Source organism: Seriola aureovittata, chromosome 17, assembly GCF_021018895.1.
Source record: "Seriola aureovittata isolate HTS-2021-v1 ecotype China chromosome 17, ASM2101889v1, whole genome shotgun sequence".
NCBI lineage: Eukaryota > Metazoa > Chordata > Actinopteri > Carangiformes > Carangidae > Seriola > Seriola aureovittata.
Window position 1 is genome coordinate 18,066,722 of NC_079380.1, and position 24,587 is coordinate 18,091,308.

The following is a 24,587-nucleotide window of genomic DNA, read 5'->3' on the forward strand; positions in this document are numbered from 1 at the left end:
TTCACGTTGTCCTTTTCTTCTGTTCTGTTCTCTTCTGTTCTGTTCTGTTCTCTTCTCTTCTCTTCTCTTCTCTTCTCTTCTCTTCTCTTCTCTTCTCTTCTCCTACTCTCCTCAGCCTGTGAGAAACCACAACCCCTGGATGCTGCTCTACTTTATCTCCTTCCTGCTCATCGTCAGCTTCTTCGTCCTCAACATGTTTGTCGGTGTCGTGGTGGAGAACTTCCACAAGTGCCGGCAGGACCAGGAAGAGGAGGAGGCCCGCTTACGGGAAGAGAAGAGGCTCAAAATGATAGAGAAAAAGCGCAGGAGTAAGGAGAATGAAGGGGCTGGTCGGTAGTCTATTTTTCTGAGCACTGCCTGCTTTCAGAGCCTGACAAAAAGAGAAAGAGAATGACAGAGAGAGAAAACATGGAAATCTATTTAGAATTGATCATTTAGGAAAAAAAGAGGGAGAGTTTGAAAGACTGGCTAGCTCACGCAAACAGTGACTGATCACTGACAGAAGGCGTGGGCTACGCCAGTCTGATGCATGTAAGTGCATGACTGCAGCCCTCCCCCAACCCCCAACCCCCCTAACATTGCATGGAAGACTTCGGATACCGGGCCATTCTAACCAACCTCTCAACTTTACATTTGTATTAACCTGACTAAAAATTTGTATGCTCACTCTTTAAACAATAGAACTGCCAACAGTAAAAACCGTAAAAAAAAACAAAAAAACAATATCAGCAATATTAGTATTCAGTAGTCCCTATTTCATTTCTTAATCTTCTTACATCAAATCCTGTTTTTCTAATACAGAATGAGAACTATTATTACTTGTAATTATTAGAATTTTTTTTTGTTATACATTTCATCACTGATGATGAAAACCTTTGCAGCACCTTCTGCATGTGAATCTTAGTGAGGTTGCTGCTTTTCTCCTTGTGTCTCAGGGAATTTTTTGCTAGTGAAATTTTTATCGGTGAAACGCCGATGCCCCTCCCCCTTCCCTCCGAGCGCATGCACGACCTTGACTCCGAGGCGTCTCGAGACACGGGCAGAATAAGGACATTTCCTGTAAACATGCTTTGACTGGCAGACTCAGAAACATAGCAGACGTTTTGGCTGCTATACCTGCAAATATCTTGGGTAATAGAGCTGTGTTGGTTCGATATAGAGGATTTTTTAGATACGGCTTGTGGAAAATAAGAGCACACGCTGGCAGAAACATCAGAAACACACCACCTATTGCAAAAGCAAGTCCAAATGCTCACAACAGTGTTTGACCAGGATTTGTTCGTTCATTGTGGTAATATGTCAAGCTGAAGAGAGGAAATCCGTAGAAACAGATGGTTTTTATTGGCAGACTTGGCAGCAAAGAAGAGTGCCAAAGTTTGGCCACAACACAAAATTATATCCATCTACCCGACACATCAATCACAGAATTACACCAGAAAGGCAGTATATGGTGTGAGCAGAACGCCGCTCTTTTCATCTTGTGTTAGTGACATGTCTCACTGGTCTAAAACTGCTGAAACTCCAGACAAATGTAATGTAATCTATTCAGCTGTCTCAGAGAAAAAAAAACTCTCAGTGTTTGGCCGCACAAACAGTCACCAATCATAAAAAGAATGCAAAGTTTTAGACTATTGAGATTCTTCCGCAGGGTTAAAATCTCTAAAAGAGAGCGGCTTCAGTGTTTGTTCAACATCAGTCATTTCCTAAACCGTGGAAGCAATGTGGAGAGATTCATCTTAAATGATTAAAATCAATATACACATGAGGTTGATTCAGAAACATTTCATTCATTAACGATCCCGTTTGCAAAAAAGAATTCTGTTGTTGAACATAACCTGCGCAGCCGCTGTCAACCATAGATGCTAACATCAAAGGCATGTAAGCATGCAGCAGACAGACAGGGCATGGTGAACATTGGGACATTTTGGGGGGGGGGACATAAACATGCTGCACGTATACGCTCAAATCATTAACATGGACATGTGAGTACACAGTCGAAACATAGCTCGACAACTTGACATAAAACATGTCAAAACAAGCACTGTTTCATAGACCGCTGCTTCCTTTATGATTACACCTACACTTAAAGTCTGTTTATTATTCCAAAGGCAGTGATGTAGCTCACAGTTTCCCAACACACCTGTCAAAAAGTGTAGTGCGTAGTCTGGGTTTTAATGGTTACATAGTGAGCAGGACCTCTTCACCCTGACGAGAATGAAATTATTAGAGGGGCAATGAATCCTGTGAAAATGCCCCAATTAAAGGGAGAACTGTGACATGTTTGAGAAATACGCAATCCAGCACGGGGACGGGTCAGGGATCTGGTCGTCAGATTGGTAGAAGGGAGAATCACTCACTCTCGCAAAACTGCCTTGCAACAACAAGCCTTCCTCAGTTACACCTGGTGTCTTGTTGCCTTAAAAATTGAAAAAATAAAACGTAGAAAGAGAGATATCGCGGTTCAGGTGCAGTGCCTGCATCTAAAGTCATCATGTGACTTGGATTTCTTGGTTAGGAGAAGTTGTAATATGTACCCCATGGAATATATAATATACCTGTGACTCTCATGTCCTCTCCTATTCGAATGTATGACGCAGGCAGTGTTGTGCACAGTGTCTGAGAGGCAGGGGGTGAGAACGAAAAGGGGGCGTCGCCACCACTGTGAGCAGGGTTATAGTTAGGGCTAATTTTTTGCCATAAGTTCAGCGCAGAGTGGTACTTGAAATGATAATTCAAGGGCCCCTCTGATTTGACATGGAGCCAAAAATAATGCCCCAGTCCTCTTATGGCAGATACTTCACATCCTGGGTCAATGAGGGCATAAAAGAAGTTGTCATTCTAAGCATCAAGGCTGTGGCGGTCGCCCCTCCCCCCTTGCTTCCCCTTGTCGTTGTGCACACCACTGGACACATGTAATGTTTAAAATTCGGAGCACAGTTACTCACAGTTGAACTCTCCGTGTTTTAACTGTTTCTTGCATATTTATCCCTGTGTGTGTGTGTGTGTGTCTCTGTGTGTGTGTGTGTGTGTGTGTGTGTGTGTGTGTGTGTGTGTGTGTGTGTTTGTGTGTGTGTTTGTGTGCTCCAGAGGCCAAGCAGAGGCCTTACTATGCGGACTACTCTCCCGTGCGTCTGTCCATCCACACACTGTGTACCAGCCACTACCTGGACCTCTTCATCACCTTCATCATCTGCATCAATGTCTTCACCATGAGCATTGAGCACTACAACCAGCCGCAGGTAACGTGTGCGCATGAGGACGCAAACATGATCAGCTATTGCGATAGGTACCGGTATCGTTGACCAGTCCGAACCAAAATACCTTTACTAACCTCTGTGGTGGTGGTGATGCTGCTGATCACCATCCCTTTAAATTCCCTTTTTGCACAACCTTATACACAGAATAAAATTTCCCCACATGTCTGGCAGTCCTCTAATGATGACCGAGGTGTAGGCTAGCTTTCGCAAAACAAAGCCACCTTTGAGTGCGTGCCCAGAAACATTCGTCAGAACGTGGGTAACAGCGCCATCAACCTGACGGGACAACGTGCCATAAATATGTAGTGTTTTGGATTTTCTAAACAGAAGACACTGCAATCCAGAATGCCTCCACAGCACAAGCGTGTTTGCAAGGGGCTCTAGTCTCCATAGAAAAAAAACTTGACTGTGTTGATCAGTCAACACAGCTGTTGTCAAGGGAACACTTATCAGATAAAACAACTCCTGACAACCCTGCCAGTGTCAGGCTCAACACTGATTTCTGTCCTCACTTCCTGATTCTGTAGATTCTCCCTGAGAAAACTGACATGTTTTGCTTTTTTCTTAACAAAAAGTGTTGATTTATTTAAGTAGAAAGACACCAGGATCTTCCTCAATAGTTCTGATAACATGCTTCTTTTTGTTCTGTCTTTTCTGTTGTTTGTTAGTTTATTTTAAAAAGTTAGAAAAAAGTATTGCCAGTGAAAATGAATAAACATCTAACGTGTGTGTGTGTGTGTGTGTGTGTGTGTGTGTGTGTGTGTGTGTTCAGTATTTAGAGGAGGTTCTGAAGTACTGTAACTACGTGTTTACCATCATCTTCGTCATCGAGGCCCTGCTCAAGCTTGTGGCATTTGGCATACACAGGTTCTTCAAAGACAGGTAACACAGTGGGATGAATGTTGGTGTTATTAAAGTATGCACACAATGCTATAGAATGTAATAGTTATTGTTCATTAAGTGTATGCTATTATTTCCAAATTATATTACATGATGTTGTGTAAAATAGTTTAAATTCCTTTATGGGTCTTTGACTCCTTGCTGCCTTGGTGAGTGTATACATGTGTGTCAGGGTGCCGTGGGGGAACCTTATCAGCGGTGAACTCGGTGTTCCCCCTATTACAGAGATTAGTGGGTGGGCTACACATTAATCTAAACAACCTGCCCACTTATCGCCACCAACAGCAAGGCAGCATGACTTCTTCACTCCTGTGCGCCTGTCCTTCTTTTCAACTAACTCACAGTAGGGCTTATGGGCTAAAAATACATAACAGTTTTTAAGAGAGCAGTGTGTAATGATCTTTTAATGTTTATCTGTGTTTAGGTGGAATCAGCTGGATATAGCTATAGTGGCATTGTCCATCATGGGCATCACCCTGGAGGAGCTGAAAATGAGCGCAGCACTGCCCATAAATCCCACCATCATCAGAATCATGAGAGTACTCAGAATAGCACGAGGTAGATACGCGCACACACACACACACACACACACACACACACACACAGTCTATACCTGTTTATCTTGTACATAATGACAGAACACACAGTCATTGTACCAGTTTGTGAGTCATCACTACAGACAAACATCATAAACATTGTATATATTATAAAGCGCTTTTTATTAACACATTTATTTTTCATGTAAGGTCAGCATTAAAAATCATATGTTACAGGTGTCCCCTGGCTTATAGATATAAATACAAATCGGAGTGTCTCCCTGCTGTGCAGTACTACAGTAGTATCGTGCTGTGCCGTTGTAAATTCTGCAGCAAATAAAGACTGTCGACGCTGTTAAAGACCGCTCCTGTGTCTCTCTGCAGTGCTCAAACTTCTGAAGATGGCCACGGGGATGAGATCTCTGCTGGATACTGTCATGCAAGCGCTGCCCCAGGTAAACACAGACTCTGCGGGGTCTCAAACACAAAAGAGCTATTTTGATTTGTGATTTATTTATGTTTTTTTTATTTATTTATTTTATTTTTTATGAATATAGGATCCGCATGAAGGTTTTCTTTGGAATAGACATCCATCTGAAAGATTTATGCTCGTTGATGAATATTTAATACAAGGCACATCGCGCTCATATTCTGACCCTAAAACGTCTAATTTTGTACATTTCTTTCCTTACCTCTGTACAGTTGGACTGTGCACTCCACTTGATGGGTTATTAAATGTGCATGAAAGAGTAATAAAAGTCAAACACATCACGTACGACGCAATTTGTTGCAATCACAAAAACTCAAAGGATATTAACTTCCATTACTGAGCAGTGTCTTGTTTTTTTAAGCAGCCATTTTTAGAGTCAGACTGTAGCTGCAGCCGACTTCCCTGATGTTACTCGTTGTGCTTTTTTCTCTCCAGTCAACACACTCCTTTTAAAGCGTGTCCACGGATGTTGTGGGAGTATCTCAGGTCTCTCTCTGTCTCTCTCTCTCTCTCCTGCTGCCTGGCACAGAGCAGCTGCACTAACGATTATGATGCACATGCAGTGACAGACTCCATTGTTCTGCTATTTTCTAAATGTCAAGTGTACAGATATAACACTCAGGGCACAGAGTGCACAAGTACAGATTTGACGGAACAGGATGAAACACAACATGCTGGGAGCTTTCTGATGCTCTGATGCAGATGTAGTCATAGGAAGTGCATAGAGTTCACAGGGTCTGCCCAGGATTCTTCACGATGTTCACTGTTTTCTTTTTTTTTTCTTTTCTTTTTTTATAGCACTCAAGGTTCATTGCCAGATTTCTCTGTGTACCGAGTAGAAAGCTGCCGTCAATAACTCAGCTCTCAGACTGCTATGGTAGAAAATGTCAAACCATAAATGTAAAAACATGTCTGCCTGTTAATTTGAAGTATCTTCAAAGTCTGTTTCACTATGTTGTTTTCAGTTAATGCCCTATAGCCAGTTAATCAGAGTTCCTGTGTGAAAATGAAACTGACTTCAGGCAGCATGGAAGCACAAAGATGTTCAGGCTTTGAATACCCCTGTCAGCAAACAAATACCCCTCAGTACTCACAATACTCGTGTTTCAGCCAAACAACAGAGAGTTCACTTAGGTGCATGACATTCTGTCAGTATGTTCTTTCTATGTATGGTGGCGAAATTATTGTCAACTGGAATACAGTGAAATAAGTCTTAATGCATTCTCTTCCCCCCAGCTTTAAACAAGCAATGTTTACACTGTAGTGTTTGGTGTGTGTGTGTGTGCGTGTGTGTCTGGGGGGTTCTAACATGCATTTTGCTTCCAGGTGGGAAATCTCGGCCTCCTCTTCATGCTGCTCTTCTTCATCTACGCTGCGCTGGGAGTGGAGCTCTTTGGCAAACTGGGTCAGTCGCACTACTGGCAAAACACACACACACGCACACACACACACATACAGTATACCTCGGTCTGCAAGCTTCTATAAAAAAAATCCACTCATTACTGCGACAGTCAGGACTTATAGCAAATTTTCCTGGCTGAACTGTCTATGTCGAATCCTCGCTCTCTACTCCCATCTGTCTCCCTCTCTCTCTCTCTCCCTGTCTCCCAGTCTCCCCCCACCATTCTCACATCAGAGGCCTGTTTCAAACAGGAGAAGATGACATTTGCATGATCACGTTTATTTAAATATTGCTTCCTCAATAGGCCAGCTCATTTTCTCTGAGAGCGCAACAATGTGTTAGGGAGGAGGATTAACAAAATGGCATCAGAAGGAGACAAAATGAAAACAACTTGGTGATGAAGAGGTTGCCTTCTGCGGAATATTAATATGACTCTGCTCTGCGCACTGGGAAAACGAAGGGATGTCTGTTTTCTTGTCTCGTGAAGTCTAAATCCTACCGTGATTGCTATGATTTTGGCTTTTCTCAAAGCCGCTGAGTGCACTCACTGTATATGCTGTTTTTAAGGCTTACAGAGCCGAGGTACAGGCTCGGAGAGAAGCGTGCTGGAGAATTTTACAGTACTGTTTGTTGAAGATCAGGAAACGTTACTGTTAGTTTACATCATCACAGTCATGCCCATGAGGGTTTTTTGCCCAGTCATCCCCGGAGGTTACAGTATGTAGGGTCACCGCATCATAAACACTTTCAAGCTGCTCATGGTGACGATCACCTATTCAATTTGAAAAAGAAAAAAAAAACTTTCAAAACATGTGTCTTTGCTGCTTTTTATATTATATATTTCCCATGAAAGGTTTTCAATAAAGGAAGCAGCTATGAAGTAATAAAGGCCTCCACTTGTATGGGCTTTTATGTCTCCGCAACGGTCAGGGCCAGAGGCATTATGTTTTCGGGTTGTCTTTACGTTCGTCCCATTCTCCTGTACATCACAAGGAGAGAGGCCCAGAGCCTCTCCTCTGATTGGTTCACCGACCTGTTGTTACTAGAGCTCCAGAGAGAAGCCTGAGAGAGATATGAAATTACATTGAGATGGTTTTCGGTACATAAAACCTCAAATATATCTTCTTATGGATATCAAAACTTAAAATAAAACACGTTAAGTATGGGACCCTTAATAAAATGTACTCCACCACTAATAACTGATTTAATTGGCTCATGACAACTTTCTGCCCTCAGAGAAAGATAGTGTAAGATCTGATGATGACGGTGATACTGTATGCTGGCGCTCTGGGAGTCTTAACTCTTTGCCTCTGGTCTCTGCAGAAGGCTGAACAGATAAGAGAAGGTCAAAAGCAAAAGAGATAGAATGTGGGTTTAAATATTAATACTCATATTGTTGAATTCAAGTTGCTGTCAGCACACATTTTTGGAGCATTTTTGAAAAAGAATCCAAATCGAGTTACTGATCACTTGAAAGGTAATGTCTAGATGAATCCCCATTTCCACCCCGTCCTTTTGCTACTGTGCCGTGACTCAGACGTGGGGAGAGGAAGATGGAGTATTTCTGCCTGCCGGAGGAATAATAAGGACATTTTTAGTTTTACAATAAAATACTCAGTCACACTGGTTTTATTTTGTATCATCTTTGTTTTAAAGGATCTGTCTGCTTTCTGGCCATCCAACTTTTTATCTGTGTTCTTTTTGTAGTGTTTAGAATCGATGGTATTATTATTCCTTGGTCTCTTGCAGATATATCTACCATTTCTTTGTGACACCGTGTATTTCAATCTCCTTCTTTCTTCTGAGCTACACATTGGCATTAAGTCATCTCGTTTTTCTCCTGGTGACTGACACTTAGAATAAGAAACAAGGTACATAATCCTCCGAGGAGAAGTCTGGCTCCTCTTTAGCTTCCTCTTGCAAAGGAAGATATTGTCTGGTGGATGTTGTGATTCTGTAAACAGGCTCCTGAGGGCTTTCTGTCGACTTGACCCTGAAACTTTCCCTGTCCTCCAGAAGACAGCTGCCTGTTCTCCTCCCCTGTGTCATGTCGGCACGCACACACACAGCTCAGCCACTCATCTGTTTGTGTGTTCGCTATATGCTGTTTTCATAGACTTTCCGACTGACGTACTGACACTTGTATGATCACACAGGGACTCACTTGTTTTTTGTTTTTTTTTTACACGTATTTACATGTCCATAGAGCAGTGACATTAATGTCTGTGTATGTTTGTGTTGAATAGTGTGTAACGAAAACAACCCGTGTGAGGGCTTGAGTCGTCACGCAACTTTTGAAAATTTTGGGATGGCCTTCCTCACTCTGTTTCGAGTGTCCACTGGAGACAACTGGAATGGGATTATGAAAGTACGAACACACACAAAGACACGCACACGCACGTGCACTCGAACACACATGCACGCTCTCTCATAAGTGATGCCTAGATTATCTCATAACCACAGAGAGAGCAATGACCTCCAAAACCAATTATAGAATAATAAAGTAGCTTAGAGTCGGGCAATGTCACATCTTAATTTTACTTTATTAAAAAATGTGGTGTATGACATAATCGCCCCCACTTACTCAAAAATGACACAGTCTGAGGCTCAGACTTTTATATATAAATAGACCATCTGATAAAAAAAGAAAGAAATTATTGACAATGACTCAGCCTGGTCTTGTGGCCATTTGTGTTAAACAACAATAATTATATGAATCATCAGTTTTTAATTTCTGGCAGATTTGATCATGTCAGTGGTCAGCGATTACAATCCAGTCACACCCCTGAATTCCAGCAGAGGGCAGTCACAACTCTCCGAGCAATGCCACACACTGTCTCCATTTAACCTGAGGCTATAAAAGTGGCTAAGATAAACGTTGTGCCTGCCTTTGCGCGAACAATTAGTCTACTCGGCTGTTTGTGTAAAAGAAGTCCACACGTTCAGCAGCTTGGTTACGTTTTGGTTCCATTCCAGAACAAAAGGTTAAACAGTGGATGTACAATAACAGTAGCTGAATGTCACATCCTTATTGTGATGCATGACTTTTGACATGTAATATTTGAGAGGGATCACTCTTAAGTTTAAACTGATGGGACATCAGACAGGATAGGCATGAGTTTTATTTGATTGGAGGGATTTACTGGTTAGAGGTTTGACTTATCGTAGCTACACTGATACAGAATGACATCACCTTTAAAGAGATGCTTAAAGTCCTTATTTCTCCATTACATAACCTTTGATATAGTAGTAGAGGGTAAAGATAGTAACAGCAACTACAATTTCAACGCACGTCTGAAAGCTTCTCTATCACTCCCACTAATTCTGTGTGGTTCTAAATGATGATAACCTCTGACCTGCAGCTGACCAATTTGCATATCCTCTGTTAACTGTTAATGTGTGTGTCTGTACTTTCTCTGTTTCCCTTGTTCCCTTTCTCTCTCTTCTGTCCCTCTCTCTGTCTCTGTGTCTCTTAAGGACACGTTAAGGGAGTGTCATCCAGACGACCGACACTGTCTCTCCTACCTGCCCCTGGTCTCTCCAATTTACTTTGTCACCTTTGTGCTCATGGCCCAGTTCGTGCTGGTCAATGTGGTGGTGGCTGTTTTGATGAAACACCTAGAGGAAAGCAACAAGGTACAGTAACTAGCAAGGGGAACTGGGTAGATATGTGCCTGTGTGAAGACTGTGTCTATATAGCCAAAGGTGTAGAGACACATATGTGTCAGTACATTACATGACTGCTGTATAGTGTTTACTGTCTCATTGCAGTTTTGCCTGTTTTGGACTGAAATTTAATGCACATTTGCATTTGCTGTAAAATGTAGTCACAGAGTAAATGTGTATCTGTTCTTTGCAGGAGGCCAAAGAGGACGCAGAGATGGATGCAGAGATTGCCTTGGAAATGGCTTTGGAGAGGCAACGTAAATTAAGCACAACCTCCAACAACAGCTCGGCGGGAGGAACCTATGTTGGGCCATGTCCACATTCACCTGGACAGGTAGGAAGGACTTCACCTTGCTCATTGGTCAGTCGGGGAGCTTGGCTAATCCTGAAACTACACTGGAAGTGTAAGTCAGAGTGTAATGGAAAGAAGTAGCACATGCAACTTGTGGTACTTGGTTCTGAATGTGTCCTTTGATTGTAAAACAGCATGCGTTGCAGTGTTACAGTATTAAAACAGAACAGTTTTAGACAGTCAGTGTTTGAGCTGCGTGGTCTCTGTCTCCCCCTGCAGGAGGAAGAGGTCCAGTATGAGGACCAAGACCTGCTGTCGTCAAGGAAGATGTCCGTATCCAGGATGCACTCTCTGCCTAACGACAGCTACATGTTCCGACCTGTGCGGCCTGCCAGCGCCCCCTACCCCTTGGAAGAGGTGGATCTCAGTCCCCAGCACCAGCATTCAGGTAACGCGCCTGTTCAGGACTTAAATATTAAACATGATATAACAATTTGACTTTATTAACATGGAGTTTCGTTGCTCTGTCTTACCTTTGTGTTAATCAGCCACTGAGATTATTCTAACAGGCATGGCTGCTAATCCTGTTCACTAAACCTCAAGCTGTAGCTGCTGAATAAAGATTTAGAGATGGATTTCGGCTCTAAAAGCCCCTTTACACTTTGTGATTTTGGGCTGTCTGCGACGAAGGTTACCAGTTGTGAGAGAAACATGGAAAAATCTTTGGCCGTCAGTCCAAAACGGTGGTCTTAGATCGCACCGCGAGGCACATTCCACTGACAGCCAATTTGGAGCTTTGGCGATCAAAGACAGCCTGCAGCAAAATTCAGACAGTGTCAGAAATTTGGGATCAAATTCTCACAGTGTGACTGCTGCTACGACTCACGTCTACAAACCAGCCAAATGGAATATGACATGAAATGATGCAGAACACACCGGCCAAGTTTGTAAATGCTATCTTTGAATAAAGTTATAAAGTTCAATTTAAAAAAAAAAAACAAAACATATAATTTGCCCTAGCCATTAGTAGATCCACGCTCTACTCCTCCTCCTACTCTCTTGTGGTTTTTTGATATTTCATGATTAGGCACAGACAATTCACATTCAATATAAATAAGAAATACGCCTCACAATTACAGTTGTATGACATAATATCTTTTTTTTTTTTTCTCCAGTTCCAGTTTGTGTCTGTAAACAGTCAAAGTAGAAGCAGGATAAACTTGCTGAGAACACAACTCTAAGCACTGATAAGCACTGTTTTATCTGCAGTCAGATTCTAATGGTGTGTTGTGGCCAGGCTCTGGACAGGCCCAGCTCTGTCCCAAGGTACTCACTGTAGTGGATGAGCTGATACACGTGAATTTCTGCAACCTTGTCACAGGCTCATCTGCTCAGATGTGGAATGGCTGAATACTCAGCTAGAATGATGGTTAACTTTATGGCCAAGCTGCAAAGTCAAGAAATAGTGTTATATGTGTAAAAAAAAAAAAAAAAAATGTAATCATGACAGCTGTGGTGCTTTGTTTATTCGTTTGAGATTAAAAGAGATAGATCAAGTGGCTTTTCAGCTTGGACTAAAAGGACCAACTTAAAATGAAACTTCTCTCGATCTAACTCTGACTTTGCTGCAATGTTTTGAACATGTTTTACTTTTTACGACATCTGAACTCACAGGTCTGCTGGACCTGTGTGTGCAGAACGCATAAGACCCTGGTTACACAACTTCACCGCAGTTAAACAGTCGACAAAGCTTGAACTCGCAGTGGAGTCGCTTTGTCCTCATCTCTTTGCAATCACACTCACGTTTTGGAGCCGTAGAGTGCTATATGTTATCAGCTTCTTAAACTTGACTGTTATGACTATTTGAATACAGTTACACAGAAGTGTGAATGTAACCAGGATCTAATGCAGAATATTACACCCAGAAAACTGACCTTACCTCTACTGTATGACTCCCCTGATATTCAGTTCACTGCTGCTACTTTATTGAAAACATTTCCGTTTTGATGAGCAAATGTGTGCTAATGATTTCTGTTCAGAAAACACTTTATTTTGATATCAGATTTGAAGATTTCTAAATTAAGAGCAAGAACGAATTAAAACTTAAAATCGAAAATATATTTGGATTGTTCTGAAATCCAAACGTTCTATCAAGATAAAGTGTTACCAATATTGTTTTTATAATGATTGCTTAAATATAGAGACTTTAGATCATCCCAAAGTAAAAGGAATTTCTCAGTATGCGTGTATATGACTGAATGTGCCTTAATATGCATGTGTTTTGTGCGAAAATGCATGTGTTTGCATCGACAGTGTGCGCATGTGATCGTATCATGTGGTGTGATTCAAACACTTTTTGCGTTTGAACCCTCAGGCTCGGTGACGTCGGTCCACTCCCAGCCATGTGAGAGTCGCGCTCTGCTGCAGGTACCAGACGTTTCCCCCATCCACCCGCGATCCCCTCCCACCCTCATCCTGCCCCGCATCGCCCCGCCCACGCCCAGCCCCTCCCCGCGCGCCCTGCGCAGACAGGTACAAGCTGCCTACACACACACGCACACACACACACACACACAATCATTCAGGTTTATTGACGATACGTCATGGTGGTGTGTTTTTGTGCTTTGTGTTGCAGGTGGCAGTTAAACTGGATTCGGTGGAATGTGAGCAACAGGAGAGGCCAAACCCTATCCCGCTTCCCCTGTCCCCTTCTCCCCTTTCCCCTCATACCTCCTCCCCATCTCCCCTTCCTCCTCCTCCTCCTTCCTCCCCTTCAGCTTTCTCCCTCCCACCCTGCTCCCCTCCTGCATTCCCACTCCCTCCCACCTCTCCCTCTCCTCTGCCTCCTCTACTGCCTTCCCCCTCTCACCTCCCTCCCCCACCATCATCCCCAACGCTTCTTCTCCCTCCACTTCCCTCCCCGCGTCTCCCCCTGCGCCCCCCCAACCTTCGGAGACCTAGACCGCCCTCCGCTGCCTCCCTCTGCGACCCTGCCGATGAGGAGGTGTATCACATCACCAGCTCAGCCCACCACAGGTGGAGGGATGAGGAGGAAGGCAGGCAAGAGAGCAGAGGGAAGGCCGCCCGTAGCCACTCCCTCTCCCCGTACACCTCCCCGTACTCTCTCGACTCCTCCCCTCCTCCTCCTCCCCCGCTACTGCCTTCCTCCTCCAGGAGCACGCTCAGTCTGCTTGCAGCAGGATTGAAGGACCGTGACTTTAGGAAGGGCTTTAGCGTTGACACCCAGGGCTTACTGGATAAGCCGTCATCGTTGGCTGTTGGTCACCCTGAAGACCAGCGGCGCCACTCCATCGAAGTCTGCCTTCCACAGGCTGTCATCACCGGTGATGACCAATTCTATACACAGGAGGCCCACCGGTCGGAAAAGGGCGGTCAGGCATTTCCTATGAGGGTGCAGTCAGTCGGGGGCGGCCACAGAAAGAAGAAGATGAGTCCTCCCTGTATATCCATCCACCCGCCCTCAGAGAGGGAACACCCCCAAATCGCCTCACCCCCAAAACTCGCCGACTGCAGCATGATGCTGAGACGCAGGACACCCTCCTATGACTTGACCCCACACACACAGTCAAACACACACACGCAAGACATCTCAGCGGATACCCCGACACGCACACAGATGCACTCCCCGATGCACACAACGCTGACACCCATCCACGTACCGCTGCAAGCGAACTCGCCAACTCGCACACTGACGCCCTCGCGGGGGTCTACTCCAACACACACTCAGACACACACTCCACCGCACCCGTCCACACCTACACATCCACACATCCCCATCAGCCCGAACATCTTCATCCAGCCTCATGCACCTCTTGTCCCTAACGCTATGCCTTTCTCACAGACACGCTCCCTCTCCCCCGCTGCAAGGCACTCCTCTCTCGCAGGGGACTACATCCCCCTCCCCCAGTTCACCTTCGACCAACCACAGTCCAGATACATGAGCGGCCTGTCAGCTGGCCTTTCTGACACTGATACAGCCACCTGCTCTTCCCCTTTCGACAACAGACTGGGAAGCGGTGCGGGATTCAGTGCAAAGAACAGGAGGACCGCCCAATGAACATCGAGGTTTACCTTCAGGAAGTCAATTATTTGGTCCAAAATCTCTGAAGCTGGAGTAGTGGGGCCTCGGCTGACCTCAGCAGAGACTGGTGCTCGGGGAGGGGGGGGGGGGTGAGAGGAAGAGGTTTACTGGGAGAGGGACTTTTTTGTTTTTGTTTTTGTTTTGATGAATACTGAAAAGACATTGATTACTCTTTCCAGAGAGACGCTGGTACAGTCCTGTCCTAGAATAATATACAGTGGATCCATTTTCCTGAAGAACAGCAGATCCACCGAGGCTGTACCAGTCAAACAGTACCCACTGTACATGGTGTGTGCAGACTAATACTAACAACACACCAGGACTAAAGCCACCTAACTCCGTAGCCAAAGTTTTTTTGACACACTGTCCCTACCCACGCGAGCCAATCAGGAAGCAGCGTCTGGCTGATAACCTCTGACCTTTACAGGAAGCGGTTTGAGAAATGCGAGCGTGGGGGGAATTGTGGGATATGCAACTTCAGGTTTTCTACAGAAGTTCTACTTGCCCCTCCTCTGCCCCTCGATCACATTGATCAGAGCAGAAGTGTGTGTGTGTGTGTGTGTGTGTGTGAGAATTTGAGTGAGTGCGTGTGTGTGCGTTTTCCTATTGTCAAATCTGTTGTCATGGAAGTCGGCCATGTTATTCTTACGCCTGCAACGAGAGAGGGGGGCAGCAGGGCAGAGCTGTAGTGTACGTTTATCTGTGTATCTGTGCAGTGTAAATAAAGGAAAATACTGTATTTGGTGAGATTAAAAATAGCTCTATCCATATGCACATATTTTTATAGAAATCTAAAATGTTTTTTGCACACAGAATTTGAATTTCAAGTTGCTTGTTTTTCCTCTGTTGTCCTCTTGTGAATGTATGTTTCTTTTCAAAACGGAGAGAGCAGTGAAGGAGACCAACCCTCCTCTCAACAGACTAGCTGAGGTTGAGGAGCGGGATTTTATTTTTCTATTTTGGAAAAGAGAACGGAGAGACCAGGGGTGTGATGTGTTTCTGTAGCTTTGTCTCAGATTTCTGTGTATCTGGTGTCCAAATAACAGTCTTAAGAAGTGGGCTCAGTGACGCAAGCCAAATTAATATTAAATTGATATTTCTCTACATTGATTCCAAAGAGAGCACAGTTTTTAAATTTGTGTAAAGGTGTTAAAGGTTAAAAGCTAAACATGTGAGCTGCCTCTGCACAGATTTAAATCTAAATTTGGCCATTACTCCAGAAGAATCAAAAGAGAGTCGAGAGCTAATTTTATCCAACACAGAAAAAGAGAGACATGACTGCTTTGTTTTTAATTAGTCCAGATACATCATAAAATAACAACTCGCAGGCAGCTGATATCTCTGTAGGCTGCTGGCTGTGAGGCGATATACATCATGAACAAATTCCACTATTGTTCTCATAAAGAGTATGAAATGGCATCACTGAGCCTCTCTTTTACAGCTGTTTTCAGGCTGAATCAGCTCTGACACCACTTAGTGTTTCTGTACATCTAAAGACAACCAAACTAACTAACTTACTAAATATGTGTAGCCAGAGTGCAATAATAATATATACTTGTGGAAAATATAGTGACGTCTACACTATATAAAACAACCACACTCTTGTGTTCGTACATACTGTAGAACTACTATATATGATATAAACCCATTTTTATATGATGATTGAGAGTGTTTCTATCTCTAGTGTTCATGCTACTGTCGGCTACTTGCCCCCGGCGTGTGGCTGCGGTGGCATGGGTGTGGCCGGCAGCACTGGAAGGTACTGTAGATTTGTCCAGAAGCTCAGGCCCACCTGCTGATGGTGTTATTGTAAGCAGAAGAGTGACATGCATCCCTGCTGAGGACTCAATAAGCCATTCATCACCTCTTTTCTTTTTTCTTTTTTTCTTTCTTATTCCTAACAAGCCACTAACAACACATCAAAAACACATCAGATCAGCTTACATCAACACATCATATTTGTTAAGTACATATGAATTGTAGTAACAGATGAAATCATGCAACCCCTTAAGGTGTGAATGACAAAGTATGGCAGGTATTTTCCTTCCAGTGGCTGAATGTTCTCTTACAAAGCCATACTCTTATTCCAGCACAGCACAATATGTGTTTGTGTTTTGTGCACAGTCTGGTTTGGCAGAGGCACACAAGAAGCATGCTTGTAAGCTGCTTGGTACTGATTCCCCTTTCAAAGGCAGCTGGCTGGGATGACGTCTTCATGTTTTTTTTTGTTTTTTTGTCTGATCAGCATGTAACATGCACAAGTCCTCAGTAATCTGAGTGAAAACCAAAGTGCTTTGATGCTGTACCATAATCACTTCCGGCTCAGTTTTTCATATTTGTGCAAAGGAAAAATGATCTATCTTTATAGGTATTGCCAGATCATAGAGCAAAGGGTCTTTGCAGGTTGAACGGATGACTTTTATGTTTACTTTTCAGATACACAGTTGGTCTTAAAAAATCCTGCATCCAACATAGTTTCCTGATACCTGCAGAGACCACTGTAAGAATAAGGTCATTGATGCAAAGAGTTCCAGATTATTCTTGATCATCATTCTCAGATTATCATTCTCCGTCCACACTCTCATTTGCTTTACATCTCCCAAGCAGTATGCATGTAGAGGGCAAAAATTTGAGATAAAACATAAGAGGGGAAAAAAGAAAAAGAAATAAATATGAAATTGTATGTTAGCTTCTTTTTGCTACAGGTCAACACCTTTGACCTTTGTGTGCTACAGCGCAGCAATGGGATTGGTTGTCATCCTCGGGATAGAGCCACATTCAGCAGCACAGCGCTGCAGCCGTGAGTTCAGGTGGTGGTGAGGCAAAAATAAAAGAGTTAGATAAATGAGAATGAAATCACAAATTGAAAACATTGCTGCTGATGAACACACAGCTGTCAGCTTGTTCATTCTTCGATCGCACTCTTCTTCCAGTTCTGACACGCAGAGGCACATCTGATGTTGGATTCTGAGACGTTGTCCTCCCTCCTGAACATGGCACAGTTGGTCCTTCCCCTGGTTTAAAGTCATTTTTATACAGTATGTGTTTGAACACACTGTTATTGTGCAACTGCTTTGTCCTGTTACATGTCCTCTTCCTGCACAGATTGTCAGTAATGGGAGGTTTTAAGTAGTTTGAAGACAGCCTCTTCCTGTCTCATTCTTATTTGACTTAGTGCAGACAACCCTGATCTACAGCATATTGCCATAGTAATCAACACAGTTTGGTAGAGTGACTGCATAATTGTTCTTACTATTTACAGATCTTTGGATCTCAGTATTTAAATCCTGTTTTTGAGGAAACAGTTTTGACTATTGCATGTTCTGATTTAAGGAAAAAAAAGCTTTTGGGAAAGAATCATCTGGATGTTTTAGAAATTTTGATATTTGCATTTTCAGATGTTTCCATTTGTAGATTGACTACCTAATTGCACTGGGCTCTTATTAATTGGTATCTGATACAATACTGATTAAATGACACTATTCTTTACTGTCCAATGCAATACTGGGTGGTTATTTACTGTATGAGGACTGAGCTCCTCTTTATACAGTTTTATAGAGAGAAATGGAAACCTAGTTGGTTCTATTTTGTTTGGAACCAATGTTATTTAATGTTGAGGTGAACCTTTTTTCACATACTCTAAACATGGTAGAACTCTGGTGATGGTGAAACTAATTAACTGATGTATATTTTATGTAGGAGTAGCCTCAGCCCTGATGCTCTGTAACAGACAGATCAGGATAGTAATTAGTTGTGTTTTCTGGGTCGACACTGAGCTGGTCCGGCCTCGCACTGAAGCCGATCACACTCCCGACATAACACAAGTTTTACCACAACAGTAGACTCCAGGAAGTTCAAACTGTGATAGAACTTGACTTTGATGAATCAGAAGCCTTGTGTTTTCTTTCTTTCTTTCTTTCTTTCTTTCTTTCTTTCTTTCTTTCTTTCTTTCTTTCTTTCTTTTTTTATAACCCTTCAGTGATTGGCCCAGGCACCCCCCCACCCCCAAACCCCCCAAGCCTTACAAGGAGGGGAGGAGGTGTGTTCTGTTTGTCAGAGGAGAGCCAACGTGTCTGCAATAATAAGCCCTCCATTATTCCCCATAAGAGAGGGAGAGGGGAGGGGACAGAGGAGGTGTTTAAAGGCTCGACACACAGTCGGACTCTCTGCATTGTATCGTTGCTGATTATTGTGTGATGACCAACCGTTGTCCTGGAGGATGTTTCCCTGTCAATTAAAAAATACAAGATTTTTTTTATTCCTGACATATGTTGTCTGCTTTGTTTCTTCAGCTGATGGTGTTAATTTAATTGATTATTCATTCCTTCAATATATATTTTAACCTGACCAGTAAAAGCAGCCTGTGCGGAATATTCATCAGTCTGTTGAATCTCTGCTTGAGTTTAACAGCTCTAGGCTGCATTAGATGCTACTAGCATAACACACCCACATCTCTGACCAAACTTTCAGCAGTCTATGGATGCAACGTGGGTGATGTAGGCACCAGGTTTTGAAACCTGTCTATCCCAAGTCCACCAATGTTATAGAAGTGTATATGTATATGGAATGCTTGTCTCTGTTAGTACATATTTGGGCCACAATTAAAAAAAACAAACACAAATATTAAAAAAATATACTAAATATTAGTGGGGATATCATCATTTGATTCTTATATCAGTATCAGCCTCATAAATTCAGTGTCGTTGGGCTCTGAAAATAACAACAACAAATAAGTAAATAAATTAGAATGATGATGGGAAGAGTTCTCATGATTTATGAGTAAGCATTTGTATGAAACTCGCTGATGTGTTTGTATTGGCTATATCTGTTGGAGAGGTCACAGTGTATAGTCTGTGAAGGGATGTTAAGTGTTGAAATCAGATTAAAAAAAAAATAAAAAAAAGAAAAGGTGCAGAAGATACCATCAAAGTACAACATATCCTATGCTTAGGTAGTGATGGTTAGCAAAATTCAGTCATTGGCAAAACACAGATCGGGGCTGATGGGTAAGAAGAGATAATAATAAATAATGTAAATAAAAGAAGGAAGAGATCTGAAGGACTGACTCTTTTGGTAGATATGATTTAACATAGGCTATATCATGATTTCATAGTTGACAAGAAAATGGACAAGATTTTTGCAAAACCACAAAAATATTTTTTGATCAGTTTAGAAATTCCAATTAATTCCAAGCTTTTTCAATTTACAAATGGTTGGGAACAGCACTTACAATTCCACGCTGGCCAAAAGTGCCCGTCAAGAAAAGGTATGAATATCAATAAGTGTTGGTTCTATTTGTTTTATTGCTTAACTTTTCTATCTTTGCTCTAGATTTTGTTCAACATTTTCTTCAAACAGTTTCTCCAAATGTTGCACAATGACGGTAAGTTAATTTTTGTCTTGTGAGATATCACAAACTCTTCACTGGTGTCTGCAGAGACCATGATGATGAAGATGATGATGATGACAATTGCCACTGCTTCAACGTTCTTAAGCAATGTATAAGGGGACTTGCAGCAGAAGTTACTGGGGCACTGGCAGTAATAAGAGACAGAGAGCTTGGAATACCTGATCAGATATCAATTGTCTCTGGGTCGTATCTGTGTAACGTGTTTCCAGAATATCCAAAACAAAGCCTAATCTGTAAACTCATCATTTTTTGTCTTTTCAAATGTATTTCATTTTCACACTCAAAATGGGATTGCCCCCCTTTCTGACACCCAAAATGGCAAGAAATCATTCATTACCTTTATTGACCTTTATCACAACAGACTTGATTAAGTTTTTAAATTGTGAAGTGATTAAAGGTGAATTTGAAATAACATATGTAAAACTGTAATTGTTTGTCAATTAATTATTCCATTTTATTCCTTCTGTAGGGAAGTATCACAACCACTAGATGGCAATGTTTGGTTGTTGAATAAGTGGGTGGGAATTGTCCAGTGCAGTAAATTGTGTGGAGGGTTAGGGTTAGGGTTTTTAAAACCTCTATATAGACATTGCAAGTGGCTATTTCATATAGTTAATCAAGGCGTCTTGATTTCAACACTTTTATTTTACATTCTTATATGTTTTTTGGTTATATCCAGTATATTTATCCCTCGCTGCTTTATTTTACTCTGATGTATGCGTCCCACTAACTTTCACCAAAAACACACAGATTAGAGTATTAATTGATTAGACGAATCAATTAAAGACAACATTTCAAATCAAATGAGTATTCTGCCAAAATGTGAACATTTAAATGTCCTTTAAATGTTCTAATAATCTACCCTATCATGTTTAGGAAGAATTCTTATTACGAGAAAGCAATATATTCACACATTCAGCTCATCACATGCTTTAGTGGCACAGTCTTATCTCAGGAATGTGACTTCACTAGTAAAGTATGTTCATTCAGTACAACAGTAGATGGTGCTGTTGAACATGATATGCACTGTAATAAAATGTGATGGTAACCTCTAGTGCTGCTAACTGCTTTTTGTGTGTGTGTGCGTGCGTGTGTGTTTGTGTGTGTGTGTGTGAGTGTGTGGGTGTGTGTTTGTTAGTGAAGCAACGTCACTTGTAATATGTTCCTGTGAGAAGTAAAAGGTCAAGATGACAGATCCCAGGAAAAAATAAAAAGAAGCATCCTGCCCCTCCTCTTCTGACACAAGCAGCAGCGCCTGCTAACAGCTTCTCTTTTAAAATGCCAATATTTATTTAAGCCTTTGTCTGGTTATTACTGTTGCACATTCAATTTTCATTTATTGTTCATTTGTTATAAAATCAGTCTCAGCCTTTGTGTTCATTTCACACAGCAGTGCCTTTTGATGGGTTAGCAGACGGATTCAGGCTTTCAATGCAGCTCTGCCTCTCCATGTTTGAAATTAGCCAGTCAGAGCTGCAGTCAAAGCCTGACTTTGCCTGTGACCATTAAAGAAGCATCTCTCTTTTTTGGCTTATATTCTCTTTGAAGCCTATTTAAAAAGGCAGTCTTGCAGATAGACTCACACCCATCTCCATATGTCTCCACACTTATCTACTCTTCAAACAAGTCAGTCACCTGTCAGCCAGCCAGGTTTTCCATCTTTATGGCGCCATGAAATATCCGCTATCGGCTTTTAATTGGATATCCACGTTTGGCTGTTCAGCAAAACGCTCCACAAGATTGGTCGTACCTTTCTTCAGAAAGTTTCCTCCTTCAGCACCTGCTTAGACTCCGTGTGAAGCTGCTTTGTCAGGTGGTGATATGACAGCTTTGTCTGTTGGGACAGCAGCTATGGAGGTACAAAAGAAACTTTGCATCTAGCATGGCAGCAGGTGAGCCTCAGCTGGATAGTCTGATCTGGCATCCTCTTGAAGGGGAAAAGAGAATAAAGTTCTATGTATTATAAATACATTCTAGGGGGTTAAAATGAAAAGGGGCAGCTCTAGGGGACCAGTTTTAACCCAACTATTTAAGTGTGGGAGGCATGCTGCATTTTACTCTGCAGCCAACAGATATTAAAAAAGATGGAAAATAGACGACCCGATAAGTTTGGTTAATGGGGAACATTTCCAGTCATATTTAAGTGTCGCAAGCGCAAGATTTAAAGAGATTTGGAATCCAGTGTAACAGAACTACTTTTTTTTTTTACACTTTGATACGCAGCAGTCTTGGTCACACTTGGTGCATCGATACTCCATTTGAGTAATTTTTAAGACTGTGGTGGTTTGAATGAGGACACACATCAGCAGACGCAATGAACATGGCTACGATCATCAAACTATCACGCAGGCTCTGAGGCTGGAGACGGGAGGCGCGATTCACCAGGAACAGTCTCTTTTTGTGAAATAAAATGAACCTTATTCAGTTGTCACACCCAAGAGACAAATCCGGCGAAACAACACGTTATAATATGCCACTGAGACATTATGCTAAGCGATCCCTTGTTGCAGGAAGTCTTTCAGCCCCAAGTGATGAGTTTCAGACTGACTCTCACAATAAAGGAGAAAAAAAAGTCAGAAGCCATTTACCTGCTCAGAAAAACTCCTGCCTTAAGGCCCCCTCGGGAAATCAAGGTTATGGTCACTGCGATTGTTCCATTATTGTTATGATTATATGAATATTCCCCTTTTCATCCATGTAGATCTACTGTTGCACAGCAAAACAACGCTATGAGAAGGTGTTATACATAAGTGCACCACGTGGACTTTAAATATTGTCTGTCCTGGGGGTGAACATTATATATGTTATTATATAACATTATGCCTCCTCTATGATGTGGTCCTGGTTCCACCTTTATGTGGTATACATTTTCATATTTCATCCCTTATTGGTATACTGTATGTAGGTTGTCTGTTCAGTAGTAGTACGCTGCCTAAATAATTTATGATTCGGCTTGGCACAACATTAAGAAGTGGGTGCTGTAAAAATGCTAAAAATTGACTGCAGAGAAATGCATCTGCTGGAGGGAAGCAGGCACATGATGATGAAGCTGTTTTCAGGGGAGGGAGGTCTGCTGGTGGAGACGCAGCTACGGGTTTACGCCATATACTCCAGAAGCATGTCCAGCGATGCTAAATTTGACTGAGTCGCTGTGGGCGTTTTGATCTGTGCTCGTGGTGTAGCTGACATTCAATAGGGTCAGGTAGATGTTGACTTGTCTGATGCTTGACTTGTCATGAGGCTCAGTTGGACGTAACCGTCTGTGTCCTCTCAGGCAGAGAGTATAACTCATATGTTGTGGCTGCTGCATCAGAGGGGAAAGTGTCATCTTCCTCTTTTACCAGTGAGGTGACTAATTTTGTGCTGGTTTGCTTGGAGACTTTGCTGTGCCTCATCAGCTTTTGCTTCAGGTTGCTGGCACTCCAAATCAGCAACGGTATGTTCCTGGAGCTCCACTGCTTTGCTCCTCTTTTTCATACTTCTGCGCTGGCAGCAGCCGGAGTCAGAGGCATATTGCTTTTGGGTTTTCAGTCCTTACCGTCCTTACCGTCCTTACCGTCCTTACCGTCCTTACCGTCCCATTCTCGTGAACGCAATATCTCAGTGATGCCTAGATGGAACTTCTTCAAATTTGGTACAGAGTTTCACTAGGACTAAAGGATGAACTGGTATGAATTTGGTAGTCAAAAGTCAAAGGTCATAGCTATTTGAATACTGGACAGCACCAACAGAGGGAAGATAGCTGTAGATGACACCTGTGAGTGACTCTAAGATATTGTACCTTTGCTGGAGTAACTCGTCATGTTCTGGAGCATTATCTTGTGGTTCTTGGTGTGAGTGACCAGGAAGTCTACATAAAACCAATGAAGAAAAAAAAAACAAATTAACCACTCCAAAGCAACGCCTTTTAAGGCATGTAAAAGCATTTTTGGTGGAAAAATACAACACAACCATCGACTTTGTGGCATGAACAGATTCTATGATCAGAGGTCACAGAATTAACTATATGCTGAGATGCAGAGAAAGGTCAAGATTTGTGGTATTTCGTGATGAAACCAGTGGCGCAGTAACAATCATGGATGAAGTCACGCTGCTTAGGGAAGTGGAATAATTTCTGATCTCATCATATCATTCCATTGGTAGCTAATGAGGCTTATAGGTGCTTAGCCTGGAAATGCTCAGAGGAAGGTGTGGGTGGATGCTGAAAACCTGACATCGTGTTCTACTGAATTGCAGCACAAAATAAGAATTGAGCAGTTGTTTCACCTCAGTGATTACATTACAATGAGATTCCAAAAGGAGCTCCAAAAGGCTGCACCTGATTGTTTTGATTCAATTTCGGGAGATCATTTCTAATTTACTGTACACCATTTCAGGAGGACGTTAAGTTAATTTAACATTTTGAAATGTGGAGTTTTGTCACCCAAATGCACCATTTAGCCTCTATCCTTTTAATTTAATCAGTCATTTATTAAAAAAACAAGTTATTGCTCATTTCCATCAAGCGTCTCTCTTGCTCTCTTTATATAACC

General features: G+C 42.4%; 1 protein-coding gene across 3 annotated transcripts in view; it reads left to right on the forward strand.

Annotated features, from left to right (window-relative positions):
* cacna1ha (calcium channel, voltage-dependent, T type, alpha 1H subunit a) overlaps positions 1-19,291 on the forward strand; it is a 113,685-nt gene extending 94,394 nt beyond the window's left edge. Inside the window, exons 27-38 of one of the 3 annotated variants that reach the window (XM_056402557.1) lie at positions 116-329; positions 3,088-3,239; positions 4,030-4,139; positions 4,582-4,715; positions 5,078-5,148; positions 6,510-6,588; positions 8,832-8,953; positions 10,063-10,221; positions 10,445-10,585; positions 10,823-10,991; positions 12,918-13,075; positions 13,179-19,291. In XM_056402557.1, coding sequence (XP_056258532.1) covers positions 116-329; positions 3,088-3,239; positions 4,030-4,139; positions 4,582-4,715; positions 5,078-5,148; positions 6,510-6,588; positions 8,832-8,953; positions 10,063-10,221; positions 10,445-10,585; positions 10,823-10,991; positions 12,918-13,075; positions 13,179-14,621 — 2,952 coding nt within the window. In that variant the 3' untranslated portion in view covers positions 14,622-19,291. Of the gene's footprint in view, positions 1-115; positions 330-3,087; positions 3,240-4,029; positions 4,140-4,581; positions 4,716-5,077; positions 5,149-6,509; positions 6,589-8,831; positions 8,954-10,062; positions 10,222-10,444; positions 10,586-10,822; positions 10,992-11,812; positions 11,870-12,917; positions 13,076-13,178 lie in introns of those variants that run through there. The other 2 variants (XM_056402558.1, XM_056402559.1) reach the window with 2 other exon arrangements.
* Positions 19,292-24,587: the final 5,296 nt, after the last annotated feature.